Raw genomic sequence first — 20,866 nt, 5'->3', positions numbered from 1 at the left:
CTTATCTATACTGGTGGGGAACTTTGAGGGCATTGGCTCATAGGGCCCAGGGGAGTGTAAAAGAAACCTAACGTTGACGTGCAGTGGTGGAAGAATTTCTATTATGAAAGGTGGCGCCGTGTAATAATGATACGATGATTATCGGCAGTGGGCTGTGGCATTTTGTGCGGATGACGGCGATGTAAAGCAAAAGACGAGAGGAATCCGGTTCTTCACGCCTTGAACTATTAAGGCCAGGCGCAGTACTCCTATAAAGGCTGACGCTAGCAACCACATTTGCTCCAGCGCAAGTGAATATCGATACGCATACATTTCTCATCCCCTCTCAGACATACAGATATCAGCCAGCCAGCGCAGGCATGTCTTACCCACACCACCACGAGGGCGAGTATTATAATGGGCAGGCACCATCCGCCGCCTTCAGCTATGAACGAGAAGAAGGCTATGGATATGGCCGCCCTTCTAACGACTACAACTATGAGCGTGTGAGGGAAGAGAAGGAATACCAGCGCAACGAGCGCCTCGGCGAGGTTGGCGCAGTTGCTGCGGGTGCCTTCGCCTTGGTAAGATATATACGCAAAGTCGCCGCTCTTTTCACAAAGACACGTGTAGCATGTATGGGTAATGTCCAAAGTTCACTCACATACCGTAGCTATGCGTGATTGTATACGTGCAAGTAAGTATATGCGTAATGTGTAATGCGTACACATGTACGCATATGTACTTCCATACTTATATATCCTACATACGTCCACGCGTATGTGCCTTATATACATATGTGCTCTATGATGAGTGTATGTGTGTATGTATATGTGTTGTGTACCTCATGTGTGTGTTATGCATATGTATGTACGTAATGTTTAGAGACATCACATTCCACCTTAATACTCCTCTATCTTGTTCCTTTGTAGTACGAAGGTAATAAGGCAAAAACAGATCTCCAACATGCCGCAAAACATAAGCATGAGGCTGAACTAGCTGGCGTTGCATCCCTCGGATCTTCAGGCTATGCAGGATATGAGCATTATGAGAAGGAAAAGTACAAGGGGGGTTGGCAGAAACAAGCCTTTGACTAGTGGAGGCTACAATGGGCCATGATATTTTCATGAGAATATATTAACTACAATCACAATGTAACTATCCATTGTAGCATTTTATTATAAAGTATCCTCTATTTTCTTAGTACCGTCATAACATAACAAATTACATGCAACAAGATCACCATCACGTGCTGCTTTGGATAGGGTGGAACAATCACTCATGTTCACTCTTCTATGAAGACAAAGGTTAATATTCTACTTAAAAAAATAATGATCCATTGACAATAATCCATATTTGGTCCCACATCTCTAACTCATTAGTGGATGCTTGTGCATTGGTTGGGTTCTTGATTTCATATTTATCAATAAATTTGAATCATTTGTATTATGAATCTTCTGATTTTTAACAAATGTTGGCTTGTTGCAAATACGCAAAGAGCTTTTAAGATAATTAATGAAGATTCACTGAATGAATGTTTTGAAGGAACCTGTAAAATTTCAAATAAATTTATCCTTGTATGGTAGGAGATGCTTTCCCCTTGCATGGTAGATGATTCATTGAATGAATGTTTTGAAGGAACCTATAAAATTTTAAATAAATTTGTCATTGCATGGTAGGAGATGCTTTCCTTGTCCATACAAGTTTTCATTCAACCTAAAAAGTTTGAAAAACACACACATTTTTATCCTTACATTGATTTTCCTTTTACATGAGAGAGAGAATCTTGTGCCATAAACAAATCGCATCTTTGTATCTCTTAAATCTTAAAATAGAATGTATTTAAGCATGTTATATACCATAATAACTACAGTCCTTTCCTAGAATGTTTCTCTATTATCTCTTTTTGTAATCCATGATAAACTTGAAAGGTTAATATGATTTTTAGGACAAACTAAAACCTTTTAAGAGATCATCGAATTATCGAAAGAAAAAAAAGTAAAAATAGTGTCTTGCAATTATTATTGTTCACTATACACCTCTATTTAAATCCACACTAGCAGAAGTCTCTAGTTAAAACCTTTTACGATATAAACTCCGATACTTAGGAGATGCAACTCTAAAACTATAAATGTACCACGTATGATCAATAGAATGATATTTTATTTCACAAAAGACATAGAAATATATAGCATATTACATTTTCAAAAGGAGCCTTCTAATTGCATAGTGAAGACAAACCCATAAGCTTCTTAAAGAAGGGCAGTTATTTAATTCCACTGTGATGTGTAAGTAAATGTATTTTTTCAGAATTAAAGAAAATTAAAAGCCTTCGCAACAACATGGGATGAGAGAGATTGCAAAACCCCATTAAAGAATAACCTTTCCAAAGGTCAATTTATCAAAAGAAAGAACCAAAGGAGTGTCAAGATTGTGGGAGAGAAGGAAGGAGTCTCACTTGTAGCTTTCTTGCTTGCACAATGGGAGAATACACACAAAGGTGGAGGCTAAAAACAGTTTTCCTCTTCTTAGTTGTGTAAGCCAAAAGAACTCAAGTATATAAAAATAGAACCCTATATATGGGTCTCAAACCAAACTCAACTAACTAAAGTGGCATACTAACTGAGCCACGAACTAGAGTAGATAAGGATAGCTATCATCTAGCTATTATTCATGGGCAGTGTACCAACCGCATCTGCAACTGACAAGTTGGTGACATAAATGCACAACGGTCACCCTGGCATATCACGAGTGGAGCTCAATATCTCAACACTCCCCCTCGAGCTCAATCCCAATTCCTGCACACCAAGCAGGTCTCTGAACTTGCGCAGCTTCTCTGTGCCCAATGCCTTCGTAAATATGTCAGCTACCTGATCCTCTGTGCTGATATAAACTAGATCAATAAGACCTAGTAAAACCCTCTCCCGCACATAGTGATAATACACCTCAATGTGCTTTGTTCTAGCATGATAGACTGGGTTATTTGCGAAGTGTATACTACTCATGTTGTCACAATAAATGACAACTGGCCCATCTATAGGCTGATGCATATCATAAAGTAGCTTATGCAACCAAGCTACCTCACATGCAGCCATTGCTGTGCCCCTGTACTCAGCCTCTGTGCTCGACAAGGCAACTGTAGGCTATTTCTTGCTGCTCAAAGTGACTGTAGCAGTCCCAAAAGAGAATACATATCCATTGGTAGATCATCTATCAGAAATACTACCAGCCCAATCAGCATTAGTTAATCCATGTAGTTGTATCTGAATCCCAGTCTCATAAAATAGTCCATACTACAATGTGGACTTCACATACCTGAGTATGCGTCTAGCCGCATCCAAATGCGGTTTCCTTTGAGCTTGCATAAACTGACTTACCAATCTAATAACATAGCTCAAATCTAGCCCAATAATAGTCATATAAATCAAACTTCCTACTATGCGTCTGTACATAGTAGGGTCTTCGAGAAGCTCACCTGCATTTGTGCTCAACTTCACATTCTGCTCCAAAGGAACTGAAATAGGCTTACAGCCTCTCATCCCATATTTGGACAGCATGTCCAATCCATACTGCCTCTGCAAGAGCTCTATCCCACTTGGTGATCTAATCACCTCAATGTCCAAGAAATAACGTAGCTCTCCCAAATCCTTCATCTCAAACTTCTGCTTCAATAGCATTTTCACATGAAGGATATCTTCATCACTATCACCTATGATAATCAAATCATCAATATAAATGACAAGTAGCATAATACATTTCTTTGTTTTTCTCACATAAAGTGAGAAATCTGCCTTGGAAATCCGAAAGACAATAGTGACAAGATACTATCCTATCTTGTCAGACCATGCTCTAGGTGCTTGCTTCAAGCCATACAAGGCTTTCTTCAACCTGAAAACAAACTCAGGATAAACAACATGCACATAACCTGGTGGCTGCTCCATATAGACCTCTTCTTGCAAATCACCATGCAAGAAGGCATTCTTTACATCCATCTGATGTAAAGACCATCCCTTTGATGCAGCTATAGCAATGACTGCTCTTACAGTTGCCATCCTTGCAACCGGACTGAATGTTTCTTCATAATCAATGCCATATGTTTGTGCACACCCCTTGACTACTAATCTTTTCTTGTATCTATTCACAGAACCATCTGCATTGTGTTTCACCTTATAAACCCACTTACAACCAATTGCATTCTTATCTTTAGGCAAAGGTACTAATTCCCATGTAGCATTTGATTCCAAGGCATCCATTTCTTCATCCATAGCCTTCTCCCATTTTTCTTTTCCCATGGCTTGCTCAAAAGAAGTGGGTTCTGGTTCCTGTATCACTTTGACCATATAGGCATAGCGAATGGCTGTAAATCCATCATATTTCAGCCTATCCAAAGGATACCTAGCTCTGGTAGACCTACGCAAAGTAGGTTCACTCCCAGGTGCTCTCAAAACATCCCTGTTCTTCCTTACTCCAGGTGTAACAATAGAAGGAATACCCAACTCATCATCAATGCTCTGTTCTGAGCCACTGGATTCACCATCCACATAAGAGTGACCTGCATTCACATCAAACATGGGCTGATCTACCTTCTATTTTCCTTTTCGTGATACCTGTATACCACTATCTGCATTGCTTTGAGAAGATTCTCCTGATCTCAATCTGCCTATCCATGGCGAAGAATGTGAACCACTGCTAGAGGATGCTCCAGGTCCACTAATATCTTGTGACTACTGCTGTGAATTCTGTGCAGCATTACCATTTTGTGCATCTACATTATCAATCACATTTATTGGTTTATACCAGCTACTCATCTCATAAAAAACATCTCTGCTCACTCTAAACTTATGAGTAGAAGGGTTATAGCATCTATACCCTTTTTGTTGCAGAGAGTAACCAATAAAGATGCACTTCTCAGCTTTTGGATCCAACTTGGATCTCAACTCATCTGGCACACAAACATAGGCAATGCAACAAAAAAATTTCAAATGAGAAATATCTGGTTTCCTACCAGTATACCTCTCCTCTGGAGTCATGCCATGTATTGCTGCAGTGGGAGTTCTGTTCATTATGTAGACTGCTGTAACAACTATCTCAGCCCATTAAAAATCTGGCAGGTCTTTTTCATTGAGCATGGCACGAGATACCTCTCCAATATGCCTGTTTTTTCTTTCTGCAATTCCATTTTGCTGTGGGGTATGACTACAAGAATATTACTTCTTTATGCCATGCTCCTACAAGAACCTTGCAAACTCATTTGAGAGGTACTCTCCCCCTCCATCTGACCTTAGGCATTTTATTTGCAGGCCTGTTTCTTTTTCAACCATAGCTTTAAGAGTTTTGAAATGCCCAAAAACTTCACTTTTCTTTTTCATAAAATACACCCAAACTTTTTTGCTATAGTCATCAATAAAAGTGATAAAATAATGACAGCCTCCAATAGATGCAGATTTAGTAGTCCACACATCAGAGTGGATTAATTCCAATGGCTTCTTACTCTCTTGAACATGTCTAGGAAATGGTTTCCTTGCCTGTTTTCCAAATTGACAGGCTTCACATACCTTATGCATTTCTGCAACCTTGAATTTAGGCAATCCTGCAACAATATTTTGGGCTTGCATTGATTTAAGTCGCTGTACATTAACATGACCAATGCATTTATGCCAGATATCAATATTTGCAACTACACCGGTCCCATGTGCAAACATTGCTGCACTCAATTCAGGCATGTCTGCATCCAACATAAACATTCTGCCCTTCTTCTTTCCTTTTGCTATTAAGCGACCTTTATTTTTCATATCCTCAACAAAGCATCCATGATAATTAAATCTGACCTGCAAGCCCTGCTCAATCATTTGACCAATAGAAACTAGGTTCTTGGTGATATTCGGGACATGAAATACATCCGATAGGTATTTCTTTTTCCCATCCTGCATAGACAAATGAATATTTCCAATCTGCACAATAGGATGTGCAGTATCATCACCAGTCTCCACAAATCCTAGTTTTTCCATTTTCCTTGCATCCTGCATCCATTCTGCATGACCTGTCATGTGGTTTGATGCACCTAAGTCAACATACCACACATCGTTTCTTTCTTTTGCACTTGTCATAGAATTGGTCATGTGCTGCACCATAAACAAATGCTCATTTTTGTCATCTTCCTGTCTACTAGAAGATGCATAATTCCCTTGTTATAATTTTCCATTCATGATGTCATTCTGCTTTTTATAGCAGTCTTTAGCCATATGACCCATTTTACCACTGTAGTAGCATTCAACATTGGTGTTTGCATTTTGGCCTCTTTGCCATCCACCACGACCTCTTTGGCTCCCCTTGCCTCTAGAGCTATCATGTCCTCCTCCAAAGGACTGGTTTTCTTGAGTTTGCTGCATATTCTGATTTCTACCACGGCCTCCAGATCAGCCTCCTCTATCTCTGCCTCTACCTCTTCCAGCATTTGAGTAGAAGACAACTTCTTTTGAAGTTCCTCCTGAAGAAGATGCACCACCATTTCTCTGCTCCTCAGAAATTAGAAGAGCAATCAACTCCTCAAAATCAGGAAATCTTTCACGGATGGAAATGGATGTTCGGAACTGTGCATAATCCTTTCTGAGACCATTCAAGGTCACAGAAACTAAATCATCATCTTCCACTAGCGACCCAATGGAAGCAAGTGCATCTGCAATCTTCTTTACCTTCATGTGGTAGTCATTGATACTCATACTTTCTCTTTGCGCATTGTGCAACTCTTGCTTGAGCTGCATTTTCTTGGCTTGCGTATTTGTGCTATACATTTTTGACAAAGTATCCCATGCCTCCTTTGGCGTACTTGCATCTTGAATATGCACAATCATAGAGTCTGAAATACCGATAGACAACCAGTACATAACTTTCCTGGCTCTCTCATGTCATGCTTTAAATGCCTGCATTTGCTGTTGATTTGGAACATCAGGAAGAACTGGTTCTTCTTCATTTTCTGCAACGAATTCCCAATATCCTTTTCCCATAAGGAAATTCATCATCCTAAACTTCCATGCTTGGAAGTTATTCTTGTCAAGCTTTTCAGTGACAATGTGTGAAAGAGAATAAGACGCCATTACAAAACACTACAAAAAAATTCTGTCACTGCAAAAAACACAGCTTCAGCCTCATAAGGACAAATGTGCAAAACTGACGAAAGTGGTATTTGACCACATAGTCACTTCCTAGTGACGATTTTTCCTCAATAAGCAACAAGGATGATTCTGTAACTCCCAATGTCTCTACGCACAGGCGTACGATGCAATTTCTATAGTAACTTTTCACTGACCTGTAGAATAGTGGTCGCACAGCAAAAAACAAGGCCTTTTCTTGAGTGCGTGTGGAAAACTTCCGCCTCCAAAACAGGCACCGAAATGGCCTGGAATAAAAAAAACAGGGCTTTTGCTACACCGCGAAGGGCGTCTCAATCTGAGACAATGCACTCTTGCACTTTCCGGCTGTGCTACCTGTAGAGACTTGCTCCCAAAACAGAAAAATAAAAGCAACACTGGTCCTCTTACCAGAACACCACGAACTTGGTTTGCTTTCTTGAGCTCCGTACCACGAACAAGGCTCTGATACCATGTCAAGATTGTGGGAGAGAAGGAAGGAGTCTCACTTGTAGCTTTCTTTCTTGCACAATTGGGGAATACACACAAAGGTGGAGGCTGAAAATAGTTTTCCTCTTCTTAGTTGTGTAAGCCAAAATAACTCAAGTACATAAAAATAGAAGAACCCTATATATGGGTCTCAAACCAAACTCAACTAACTAAGGTGGCATACTAACTGAGCCACGAACTAGAGTAGATAAGGATAGCTGTCATCTAGCTATTATTCATGGGCGGTGTACCAACCGCATCTGCAACTGACAAGTCGGTGACATAAATGCACAACGGTCACCCTGGCATATCACGAGTGGAGCTCGATATCTCAACAAGAAGAACATTAGAAAAACAAGATAAATGCCTCTTGCTCCATTTTTTATATTTCATGCACGAATTTTGTGTTGGGATTGTGACAATCATTTTGGATGGTTGCATAGATTGCATTGCTACTCTTGGAATCTCTACTTTTGATTATTGTCAAAGAAATAAATATTATGATTGATGATTATTATGGCTACGACTAATAGAAATGTAGGTTGGAATCTCTTCATAATCCCTTCCTCTCTTGTCTCCTTTGTTTATCAATCACTCTCTTCCTATACTATTTAGTCTCTTTCTTGTCATTACAACCACTTAAGTGATCACGAGGTTTTCTAAAGCTTTGTAGTTGAGTTAGAGAGAAAGTTTATGCTATCCTTTTCATTTGTGACCATTCTTTTTTTTTTGGATTTAAAAAACATGATTTTCTCTCTCTAAGTTCCTTGCTTTTAAATGAACTTATATGCATCCACATGATTCCATATCATGCTTATGTAAATGTGAAAAGGATAGGGATTTCTTCAAGAACAAATGGAAATGGTACAAAAAATGGATGCAATAGTTTTCTTGTCTCATGAAAACATGCCATTGTAAGCTTAATAAGATTGCAAGCTTGGATGCTTTAATGAATCCATGGCCTTTTGATTTTCAGTAGAAGCATACACTACCGTTTGTGAAAGTATAAAGTATTTTTCAATTTTGTTTATAAGGTACATCAAATAACTTTTGAACTTGTGCTAGCACACATCAAGGAAAATTTTGAGTTTTTGCACCTTCAAAAATTTTGTTGCAATTTTAAGTTGAGACATGTGGTGCACCTACTTAGGAAAAATTTGTTGAAGATAATTTATTCTCAATCACTCATGATTTAATTGAAAAATATTATTTTAAAAATGATGCTCTACATGTGAGACTTGATGCATTTATGAACATATAAATGCATTTAAAGGTTCTAACTAGCTATCTATATGTAGCACAATCAAGATTTTAATTAAATTTGTTCCATTTATGATCATCCCTGTAACAATATTTTTCTTAAAACTATTTAATATATTAATTTAATGAGCCATCCATGTGAAACCTTATGTGTATAGTATTGTATAATTGATTATAATATGGTAAATAAAGATTGCTATCATCAAAATACATGTTCATGTACTTGTTAATTGCTTAACTTATAGAGTCTCTAGAAATTAAATATAGTCATATTGATTGTAAATGGTATTTTTTATATTCTAAATAGATATTATTATAAATTTTTGAAATAAAATAAATAAGAAATCCAAACAATAGCATAGAAGAGTTGTTGAAAATGAAAAACATAGTTTTTATGACACTTGACCTAAAATTTTTATTTTTTCTTACAAAAAGCCTAATTAAAAAATTGCCCATGCTATCTTGTTAATCAGGTTTGTTTTAATCGAACTAAATACCCAAACAACCATATTATGAGTCTACAAGAGAAAGTTAGAGCCAAAATAAATTGTTGACTACTTTAAGACAAACTACATAGATACAAGGAGTTTTTGTTCCTTACTTGTTTTCTTTTTGAGTTATATATGATTATTCCTCTTATGTTATTAAGTTGAAATATGACAATTGAGATTGAAAGTAGGATTAAGAGTGATACATACACATCTAATTTGATATATCACACAAATTAGAGTGGAATTTTCTTGAGAAATACATCATTTAAGAAGAGCTACGTGGTTGAGCATACTATGGTTCTCAAGAAATTGATGGATTCATATAGAAGTTAGCTAATCCAAGAAATTCTTCTTTTTCATATTAATCTAGGAATTCAAGATTGTAGTTGTGACTGTGATTGTGATTGTGACAATGAATGAGAATGAGATTAAGAGTGAGGTTGGGATCCCTTATCATCTACATGACATAAGCTCAAGGATGGTTGATAGGTTTGAGCTCTATATTTTTAAAGTTAAGGTTTAAGCTATATCACATAAAGCAGCAAAGGAGGTAAATGTTACTTTCAATTGGAGCCTAAAGGATGTAAGGAATCCTTTGAAGTTACTAAATAATGCATCCCTTGGATATAAGTTCAAAGTCAATGGTACACTGTATTTGGAAAAGAGCCAAATGCTCTTTCTTTTGTATGAGTTTTTTGCCATCCCCAATTGTAAGTTTTGAGCCATAAATCTAAAAATTTACAACATCCCATCTTGTTCAGTGACATTCTTAAAAATGTATTATTCAATACAAACATATAAGCCATCATGAAGCAAGTTACATTTTGAATCTATAAAAATGATTGTATTTAATTTGAAATAGGATATAAAGTTTTTCATTACATCATGAGTTACAAAATGTAAGTGTCAATGTAGAAGGATGCAAAATAATAAGACATCCTTATAAGTTGCTATTTGCTTCTCTATTCCTCCTATCTCTAGCATCTTATGATCATTCTTCGACAATGTAGCTTCTTTGTCACTTTCCTCAATGATCTTTAGTCTTCTTACATGGGTTTTTTTCTTTGGCTATTAGAAGTATTTGACTTTGAAAGGTACTTTCTGTGACATGCCCATCTATTGGCTATCCAAGCATGTTTTGACAGTCCATCGAGAAACAAATGAGAGTGTCATCGCCCGGCACTCCCATGGAATGTCACGGGGTTTGTCACCTAGGGTTTCCCAAGTCCGCCTCGCAACAAAATGTTCGCGACCTAACCTACTAGGATCGACCTAAAACTTGAGTCCCTAGTTAAGGTCTCTTGGGCATTCTACTTTACATGGAGTTACCCAATCTGAAGCATGTCCATACCTCACATGGTTCAAGGAGAATGAGAAATCAAAGGGATGCATCGCTCCACCTCTCTGCTTGTAGGGCATAATCCCATTCCAGTTCCCTAAAACGATATGAATCAGGTTCTAACCCTCACTGTCTAAAGGTCGAATGACGGTAAAATCTTGTGAGAAGCCTCTTAGTTCCCTAGGACCACCCAGTCATAGGGCGGATCCATTGGGATTCCGCCCACCTGCTTCCCAATATAGGCATACTTTAGTTATCTAATTAGCCCCTATCACCTTTATGTGTGACATTTAAAAGATTCTTTCTTAATTAAGTGTCTTAGGGAACATGATTCGTTTATGTAATCTTATGACACTGAAACTAAAAGAAGTTTAGACAGGTTCCTTAGAAGTAAACTTAATATTAGCATTTTAGCTAAGATACAAGTCTTGTTCAAAAAAGGGAAAAATTTTTCAATACATGAGGATGCACCTTATTTCCTCCAAGATTCGGCTCTTGCACTAGTAACAAGGGCCTCGAGAATCTATCTTGAGTCACATAGATCGTTTGAGTAGGACCCGGAGGCAAGGAATTTACAACCAGAGCCCCCCTAGTATCCAAGTGTCCTCCTAGATTCAAACCAACCCGGGGAGAGGCCCCTCGTGGTGGGTTCGATCCACGTTCCTGTCATGGCTATTTAGAACCCCCTTGGCTAGGGTTGGTGGCCAGTTGCGGGTGGTTTGGCATGCCCTCCAAAAGTTCAACCTAATTCATTATTCCCATTTCCTTTATGAGTTTGGGGTCTTACAATATTTTTACAAGAGGTGTTCTTAAATTTGCAGGCACAAACAATGGTGCATGCAAGTGCTTGGGACATCTGCTAAGGTGGAGTCCCTATCTTTAACGTTTAGCATTTGTCCTTCTTGAGTTGGCTGCAATTTCTTATATCCTCTGAGGGATAGGGAATACCTTCTTTCTGACCCCACTCCTATGTGATAGGAGCAAGCAATTATCCAATCAAATCTAAATTCGATAATTATCGAATGGTAGCTCTCCTAGCTTGCTAGCCTTTGGTACATGGTTCTTGTCTTGGAAAAACGACGCTCGAGTTCTCTTGTATTAACATCGATTTGTGTCATGGTTAAAGGTAATATCTTCAAGGTTGTTTCAACTTTATCGAGGGAAGATGTAGCATAGAGACCAATGAGTGTTTTACATGTCTCCAGGTCCTCTTATGAATTTAACAATAGTTTGGCTCATTTAATTTTAAACCCCAAATAAGTGGAGTTAAGCCCTATTCTTGTTTATATAGGATTCATCTTATTGAAGTGCCCTGAGCAATTAAGTTTAGCACTACATATGCATGTCTTATAACTATCTTTAAGATGAATCCCTAGCAGTGCAACTGAAACTGTCCATGATACCACACAATCTAGATGCGAGTCCTTCTTATAACCATGATGCAATGTGGAGTTCTACTCTTGGGAATTCATTTCAATGCTCTTATGCAAATCATAAACAGAGGCTTGTATTTTTCTTTTGTGAGAGGAACACGAAGTCATGAGGCCTAATGCAAGTGCAAGCTACTTCTCTCCAAAGGTTTATAAGGGACTAATATCTAGCTTAGCATTACAAAATAACCTAAACATACTTAACTGTTATCTTAGCAACTCACGGTCCTCATGGGCTTGATTCAAGCCTTTACTCCTACCTTTCCAATTTCACAAGTTTTGCGATGCAAAAAGTACGATTTCCACTTAATGATGAATATGCTTTATCGTCACGATAACCCATTTTCACTTTCTTTTACCTCTCAAGCATGCCAATGCTAGTGCATAAATCTAATGCACTATGAATATAATCAATAAAGTGCTTGATTTGAGTGTGCACAAATGCAAAATATTTTGTGCAAGTTGTTCATTCTAAACATACCAAAGTGGAATAAAACACAATTTCCAACATGATTGAATAATGCAACCTAATTGGTGGTTAGTTATTATAGATTTTTACCATAATACTTCTTCCTTCCCAATGAATTCGATCTAAATTTTTAAGAGTTCCTATCAAAGTAGGAATTATGGGGCACACATGGTTACCAAGTGTCGTGGTTCCTTGACCCACAGCTCCATCGGTTGAAGCAGGATTCACGCTCGATTGGACCAAAATTCGCTTCGAAGGTATCTTGTAATTTGGATTTTTCTTTGCGGCTACGCACCCAGGCTACATGAGAGTTGATTCCTTGTGGAAGGAAATCGACCGTGAGAACCCTCTCAAAGAGGGGTAAAAAGAAAGGGGAAGCTTGGAAGCCTCCAAGGGGGAAATTTCCCTCTCTCTCTCTCTCTCTCTCTCTCTCTCTTTTCTCTTACTCTCTCCTTCTCTTTTCTCTTACTCTCTCTTTCTCTCTCTCTCTCTTACTCTCTCTCTCTCTCTCTCTCTCTCTTTTCTCTTACTTTCTCCCTGTCTCTCTCTCTCTCTAATCTGATAGCAAGGAAGAGTAACGATCATAATCCCCCTTCTTCTTATGCATAAGGGGTTTTATAGTGTGTTGGGGGGAAAAATAGCATGGTATGGAGGTCCCCCCCCCATCCTCATTTGGGCAGCCAGGTTGATGGCGGCCATGCTACATATGGTGGAGGGGAAGAGGGAGTGGCTGTTATCTCCATGAAGACCCATCCTCCACACCATCATCGGGCCTCCTTGCAGCTCCCCTTGCAGCTGGCGGCATGGGTGAGGGGGGCATTAATTCCTCCTTTTTAAAAAAACAAATGTTCTAAATAAGGGGGGGTCATTTGGTAGGAGGAAGGTAAATATTACATCCTTCCCCCCTTAAGGAATCAAGATGTTCTCATCTCAAAAGGAATTTGGGGTATTGTTGGTTGAGAGTACTCTCGTCAATCCATGTGGTATTTTCTTCTGGAAAGTCCTTCCACTGGATGAGGAACTCCTTGAGGATTCTACTCCCCAATCTCCTATTTTGAATGTCTAGGATTTTATCTAGCCAGAGCTCAAGGACTCCTCGGCTTGGCATTTTAACTTGTTGATCATTGAGTACATGGCTAGGATTGGATACATATTTCTTTAATAGGAAAACATGAAATACATTGTGAACCTTTACATTCTCAAGGAGTTGAAGTTTGTAGCCATCAGGCCCTAGGCACTTGAGGATCTTGTAGGGTCCGCAATACCTTGGACTCAACTTTTTAAATTTTCCTGATGATAAGGAACTCTTATTGGATCATACATGAATAAAAACCATGTCTCCCTCATTGAAGAGTCGCTCTTGTTTATTTAGATCAACATAGGCTTTCTGCCTATCCTTGGTGGCTCTCATATCTTGTCTGATGGCCTTAACCTGCTCATCCATTTCCTCGAGCATTTCCTTAGAAGCTTCTACCCTTAAATTAGGATCTGAAAAGTTCAATGGGGTATGGAAATCATGCTCGTATGCTTGAAAAGGTGCCATTTGAATTCTTTGTTGGTAGGAAACATTATAGGCGAACTCTACCAGCGGTAGATATTAGATCCATTTCCTCGGTTCGTGATAGCAATAAGCTCTAAGGATATCTTCAATGACTTGGTTGACCCTCTCCATTTGGCCATAGTTTGAGGGTGATAGGGTGTACTGAAATAGAGTTGAGTACCAATGGCCTTGAATATCCCTCTCTAGAAGTGAGATGTTGTAAGAGAGGGGGATTTAATAATGGAAAAATACTATCTACATTGGCTGGAATATAAGGTGTTAGGGACTTGATTTTTTGGGGCATCAGATTATAATACAAGTCTCCTTTCATCTTCATCTCTCTCTCTCCCAGATTTCATGGCTTCTTTCTCCCTCTTTCTGTCTTTCTCTCTCCTTTTCTAGTCTTTCTCTCTTCTCATCATAGTTTTTCTCTCTTCCTTCGATCTCTCTCTCTTCTTCTCTCTCTCTCCTGTCCTCTTCACGACAAGTGGTATCAGAGCCATAGGTTCTTGATCCAGTTGGCCAACATTCCATTCAGTTATCTTTTTTTTTTGTCACACAGATTTAAGAGCCATAGGTACACATGTACAGACATGATATGGAGGAGCAGTGCAGTTATGAAGGAATTTTGGACCACAAGGACTGCAGGTTTGCATTAATGGAGTCTTGGACAAAGTTTGGTGGTAGAAGGCTGTAGTTAGCAAATCATTGGTCATTTTAGGCCATTTTTTGAAGGTATTTTTCTAAAAACAGTGGTGACAAGATTAGAGGAGGGAGAAGTTACTATTACTTTTTTAGGGAGAATCTCTCTATCTCTTTCTTTTCAAGCTTCTCTCAAGCTTCCATGGAGGAGATCATCCCATTACCTCCACTCTACTCCATGAATCCATCTGCTCTTCAAGAATAAATGGCATAGAGAGCCTCTAAGCATCAAGAGCTACTGGTTGTAACCATTTTAGTGGTGGTAGAGTTGTCATCATCACCCATCATCATGGTTCTTTTAGAGATCCTGTAAGCTCCTGCACAGGATCCATGCCTATTGCAGCTGCAAGGTTAAGTATTTTCTGTGTATTTGCACATATTTGTCCAGGGCTAAGTTGACGACATCGATCAAGGAGGGCCTGGTTGAACTCTGCATAGTGTGAGATTTCTGGCACCTTGCCATTCTGTGGGAAGCTCATCCTCTTATAGGATAGACCAGTCAAGAGGAAGCTTTTGACCTAGCTTTCCCACCCAATGTATTTCTTCCTGTATTGGCCTGCCCAATTTTTGCTGTATCATTCCCCATATTGGCAATAGTCTGAGTCCAATTCCAAGGATTGGGAAGTGGCATTGTATTTGGAGCGAGGGTTCCAAGTACTATCGTCGTGGTGTTAGCTCCATTTTGAGGAGTTTGGGCTCATACTGTTCCAAGAGCTTGTGGACCCAATAAGGCCACAAAAGGGTTTGATGCTAGGTCATTCCTGCCATCAGCTCCCACTACTGCTGCATTCAGTAAAGGCTCCTCTACTGTCTCATACATGTGCCTTAGCATATTGAATCCTTCAAGTGTTGCTTCAATGTTACTCATTGCACGATCTGTGTTTCTCATCATCTCACACATGAGCTCAAGGTTTTTGGCTGCATCAAGTGTCTTGCGTAATGTACCTGGGTCATTGAGGATGTGGGCCAAATTAGGATTCCTATCAATAATGTTCCTCATCTGTGGATTTCTCATGATCAAAAATTGCATGAGCTCAAGGTTGTTGATCAAACTTTGAACAATTGGCATGTTCATCATGTCCCACATCATATTAGGATTATGCATTAACTACTATTGTACCTATTGAAACTTTGGAAAACCCATGTTGGAATTCCCTCCCTATGTGGTCGGCTCCTTTGATCCTCCATCTCATCCATTTCATACAATGGTCCACGCTTTTGACCCTTCCAGCTGGAGTTCTCAGAATGGCCATCTTCTCCCACACTTTCTTCCACGCCAGTATCCATTGACCCATGAATGCTCAAGGAGGAATGACTCAAGAGCTGCAAGGTCCCAATAGGTGAATTTTGAGAATGTGTTGGAACAGATTGCTACTTGCAGTATATAGACGAATGCACCATTGGACTAGATGAACATATTTGAGGATGCAGCTCTAGTGAAAGTGGTGTCTAGCAAGATTGAGGCTCGCTTGGAGAGCTATAGAGTGGGGGAACTTGCTAGGTGGAGAATGTGGACTATACTCAGGTGCTACCTATGGATTGTATGCAACGGGCAGCAAAAATGTGTAGCTTATGTTCTAGGAGAATGCCACCATGGGCTTCTTCCTCTTGCCGAACTTTGATCTATTTTATTCCTTTGAGGGGAGACTTTGTGAGTTCATAAGTCAGCTATGATATTAATTTGGGCTTTTATTGGCATCAAGCTTGCACCAAGCTCAAGTCGTCAAAAGAATGCGATCAAGATAACCATTTATGCCCAAATGCTAGAAGCTGGCATTTCTGATTTAGCCTCCAGCTTCTCTGATTCAGCTTCCTTTGACAAATCAAAATCTACTAGGGTGTATTAGGTTTGTACCAATGCTCAAGTTGGTAGAAGAATACGATTGAGATAACCATTTGTACCCTAGATTCCAGTGGTGAAATGATGGACTTTTGTCTGAAGCACAGTGACACATGGTTGCAAGTTCAGGCCTAGGATGCTGTATTGAATTGCGATTTTAGATTTGCGGCATGCAATAGACTTTTCTGGTGGGTACTTCACTGATCCAATAGGAAGATAGCCCTGAGCACCACAAGCATAACTGCTACCAGGGGCCTGAGGATAGCCAATGTTTCTAGTATAATTATGCTAGTATGGAGTATGCATGTATACATAACGACGTGGGACAAACTAGTATCCAAATATGTTGGTGGGGTATGGTGAAATTGTGAGTCCCGTAGGTTTTGCATATGCACAATGTGGCTGTGCCATTGCTAATGATGTTGTGTGTGTGACGGTTGGAGTCTGTGAAAACTATTGAGATGAAGAAAAGGGATTGCCCACTTATCAAGGTGGTATTATTACTACTGAACTTAGAAGTAAGGTTTGTAGGGAAAAACTGATAACATGTATCTGCATTAGAACCTGGCCAAAAAAACTGGCCTAAAATAGCTTGTGCTTGGATCTGAAAAAGACATGAAGCTACGAGGAAATCGAGAACCGTCTTGTGATTGGGTTTCTGTGGCTTCATAGGAGTACTGAGGTTGTGGCACTAGCCCAAACCCATGGTAACTAGGCAATGCATGCAAAAATAACTATCAGCTTGGGTGTGCTAGTGGCTCAGATTTAGAGATCTCAGGCCCTGACTCTGTTACGATGGAGACAATAGGTTTCTTAGGCACATTCTCCCCACTTGAGACTACCATTGCAACATCTTCACAGCTTGTAGCAGGCATTTTTTCCTTGATCACTATGGAAGAAACCTTTTGTAAAGAGCCAGTAGTTTCATCTGCTAATGTGATCCCATGAGATGCATGACTCCCCACTACATGTGTTGAAGAGGATTCAATGCCTTTCGAACAACATGTTGCCAAATATTTTTGAGCTTGTCCTGTGATAATGGCTTAAGCAAGAATTCCACAGCCCCAAGAGAAATTGATTTCATCATCATGGGCATATTTTCTGTTGTTGCTGCGAGCCATACGACATTGAAGGCTCCATAGGACCACAACTTGCAAGAAGGAGGACAATCATGAATTCTTTAGAGTGGGTAGCCCCACTACCTCTTCCCCAAGCTTTGCTGAGCCCAACCTCTTACTTGGAGAGATTAAAGAATTACATGAATTCTTGTTTAGGCTGAAGCTATGAATCACCTATTGCTTGCCTTCTTCCATTATACACTTCTTGAAATGCATGCATGACTGAGCACACTTCAAATTTCTTTCGTGTTGGCTGAGAATTTAACTCCTAGCCCATAACTATGCTTGGTTTTGATTCTTGATCACGAAGCCAAAAATTGTAAGAAAGGGTAAATGATCCAATCAGTGAGTCACTGATTTGTAGAGGTAACCCCTTTCCCCACCCCATTTTTCTTATTGATCATGCATATTATGAAAGGCCCATTACTCAATTTGTAAATGCACATCATGCTGGTTGCTTAATAATAAATGTCTGGTATGTATATTCCGGGTGAGGAAAAGCCCGATACTAGGTGAGGTGGCAAGAAAAAAGAGGGGTGACCTCCACTTGCCATCAAATACCCTGAAGGGGTGCACAACCCGACCCGAGGGGAACTTTGCCCACCTCTCAGTGATCTGCAGCCCGAAGTTCCTTGTAGGTGCATGTACCCTCTTGAAGAACCAAGATATTGACTTGGCAGTGATATAGATGTATTTGCTAATGTATGGATATATTATTGGCTGAAAATTTATGGGAAAATACTACTGAGGATGTATTTGGAGTTATGAGAATACATATGTAGTCAATGGCAGTGAATACGATGCTTGGAATGCATGGGAGATGCCTATGCATGGGGAATTGTGCTAAGAGATGCTTATGACATGCTCAGTTCTGGAATAAGGTTGCAAACAATTAATTTGGATGACTGGGAAATGTATTATGCCATGTGGGATGATGCTTTAGTTATGCATTGACAAGTTGATCCATTGCAACCCCTTTCTCGACCCCCATAGGGTGCTGTAAGCAATTTGCTTACATTTACAAAAGTATACCTACTCCCAGGAATTAAGGTGCAGGTCTTGTAGAGTGCCCACAGGTCCTCCTAAGGTCTTTGATCAGTTTTGGAGTTCTATTTGGACTCTACAAGATACTTACAAGTCAAAACAAGCCTCCTACAGGTGTATACATGGTGCTGGACTCACAATAGGGTAGTACTTTTCCTATTACAGAATTTTTTCTATAAAACTTAGGAAAGCATCCTTATGCTCAACTTGAAGAGGGCATTCTTCGCTTTGACTTGAACAAAAAAGTAGGTCAATCCAAGCTTCCTAGCTCAAGTTATGGGAAAAATAGTGGTAGGTGGTCTAACGAGACTACACCTAACCATGGCAGGGAATAAGGGAAAAACTAAGGCAAATGATGACCTCCAACAACAAATAAGGGGTGCACATGCCCGAAGGGGTGAAAAAAACCGTGAGGTAGAAGATGAAGGTTACTCTCATGACAGGGGAGCCTCAGAGCTCTTACTAACACCCTCAGTTCACATGAGACAAGGCATGCTAAGAGGCATAGAGAATTGCTGGAAGGCATTAGTCAAATGAAGACCATTATGGACACCCTTGCTGCCTAGATCACTAAGTGGTTGGAATTTCAAATGAAAGGGAAGAAACATGAGGATAGATTGGGTATGCATGCTAAAAGAGTGACTGGCCCATCACTAAAAGTATCAAGTATGAACTCCCAAGGCATTTTGGGGAGAGTGGGCATCCCTAACATCACTTTTGAACTGGGAGAGCCTTCACATAGGCAAGAGGAGCCCATGAACAATGCAATGAGGGGTAATTTTCAGCCATCATAAGAGCCCATGCTATATATGCGAGTTCAACCATCTTTTGGCAGAAATTACTCTAACAATGGATCATTTTTGGGTAGCCACATGGATCAACCTCAATTTAGATATATGGGACAACCACCTAATCACGAAAGAGAGCTGAGAGACAAGATTATTTTCTCAAAATTCAATGGTCAATCATCATCTCCAACTGAACTCGAAGAGTGGATTTCCAAGCTTGAGGATTATTTTGACATCTTGCCTCGTAGTGATGACCAAAAGATCCATTTTGCAACCATCCACTTGGAAGGATTTGCATATACATGGTGGAGGTACATTAAAAAAGAAAATCAGCAAATAGACTCATGGGAAGTGTTCAAGGCACTCATACTGCAAGTATTTGTCTCACCGATGGAAAAAGAAAGGCTTTCCCGCCAATGGTATGGCCTTGAATAGTGTGGTCTTGCTGTTAGAGAATACACAAATCAGTTCCTCAACCTTACCATGTATATTGAGTTGATTAGTGATTATGCCAAGTTACATAAGTATGTGTATGGGTTGGATCCTCAACTCTTGGCTGATGTTTCAGCTCAAAATCTGTCGGATTTATTCAAGGCTATTGAACTGGTTGAAAGATACTCCTGTAAGTATTGTAGGGATACTTTAGTTCAGCCACAGTCTTGACAACAAAGAGGCTTATATCAGCCATCTTTTGGGCAGCCTAGAGGGCCTACAGAGTTCAATTTTGGACAGCAACAAGTTGCTGTAAAGCAAGGCCATTTTGGGGCTAGTTATGGTGTTAACACCATATTGGGGAATATGGGAATTTCCCATAAGTTTGGGACACATGGTAAAATCTTTGGATTTTTCATAACTTGAACACTATAACTCCAAATCGAGCGCTCTATAGCTGAATAGATTCCATTTTTCAAGTGCTTTCCAATGATAGGTCACATCATATGGTTTTGAGAACCTTATGAGCATGTTATCTGGGTGCCACCTTCTTAGTATTCAAAAAATGGGAATTGGGAGACTTCCAAACTCACTAATATTGTGTTTGTTGCAAATATGCCATTTAGTACCCCTAGAGTTCCCATGTACCCAACCTTCAATGCCTCAAGGAAAACCAGTAATTTTAGGATAGCAAACAATGGAAAGGCTGAGAATAAACAAGGGGATAGCAAGAACAAGAATGCCTCAGCCCCTGGAGGTCAATGATCCATTCCCATGGATTTGTACAAAGAAAGGAAAGAAAAAAGACTGTTTCAAGT

At 39.6% G+C, this 20,866-nt stretch overlaps 1 protein-coding gene across 1 annotated transcript; it reads left to right on the top strand.

The window, feature by feature from the left end:
* Nucleotides 1-271: 271 nt before the first annotated feature.
* LOC148029893 (uncharacterized) lies at nucleotides 272-1,344 on the top strand. The gene is made up of 2 exons (XM_087686199.1): nucleotides 272-563; nucleotides 912-1,344. Exons 1-2 carry the CDS (start codon nucleotides 360-362, stop codon nucleotides 1,074-1,076), a joined length of 369 nt encoding a protein of 122 aa, XP_087542325.1. The 5' UTR covers nucleotides 272-359; the 3' UTR covers nucleotides 1,077-1,344.
* The last annotated feature ends 19,522 nt before the right edge of the window (nucleotides 1,345-20,866 follow it).

The sequence above is a fragment of the Lygodium microphyllum genome, chromosome 10 (genome assembly GCF_053477565.2).
Source record: "Lygodium microphyllum isolate KBCC chromosome 10, Lygodium_microphyllum_v1.1.10, whole genome shotgun sequence".
Classification (NCBI taxonomy): domain Eukaryota; kingdom Viridiplantae; phylum Streptophyta; class Polypodiopsida; order Schizaeales; family Lygodiaceae; genus Lygodium; species Lygodium microphyllum.
Note: the sequence above shows the minus strand (reverse complement) of the source record. Positions and strands in the feature narration are given on the sequence as shown.

Excerpts from the sequence above, each read along its gene's own strand:
- LOC148029893 (XM_087686199.1), top strand. The coding sequence starts at position 360 with ATGTCTTACCCACACCACCACGAGGGCGAGTATTATAATGGGCAGGCA. Across the intron at positions 564-911 it reads CTGCGGGTGCCTTCGCCTTG|TACGAAGGTAATAAGGCAAA; the intron begins GTAAGATATATA and ends GTTCCTTTGTAG.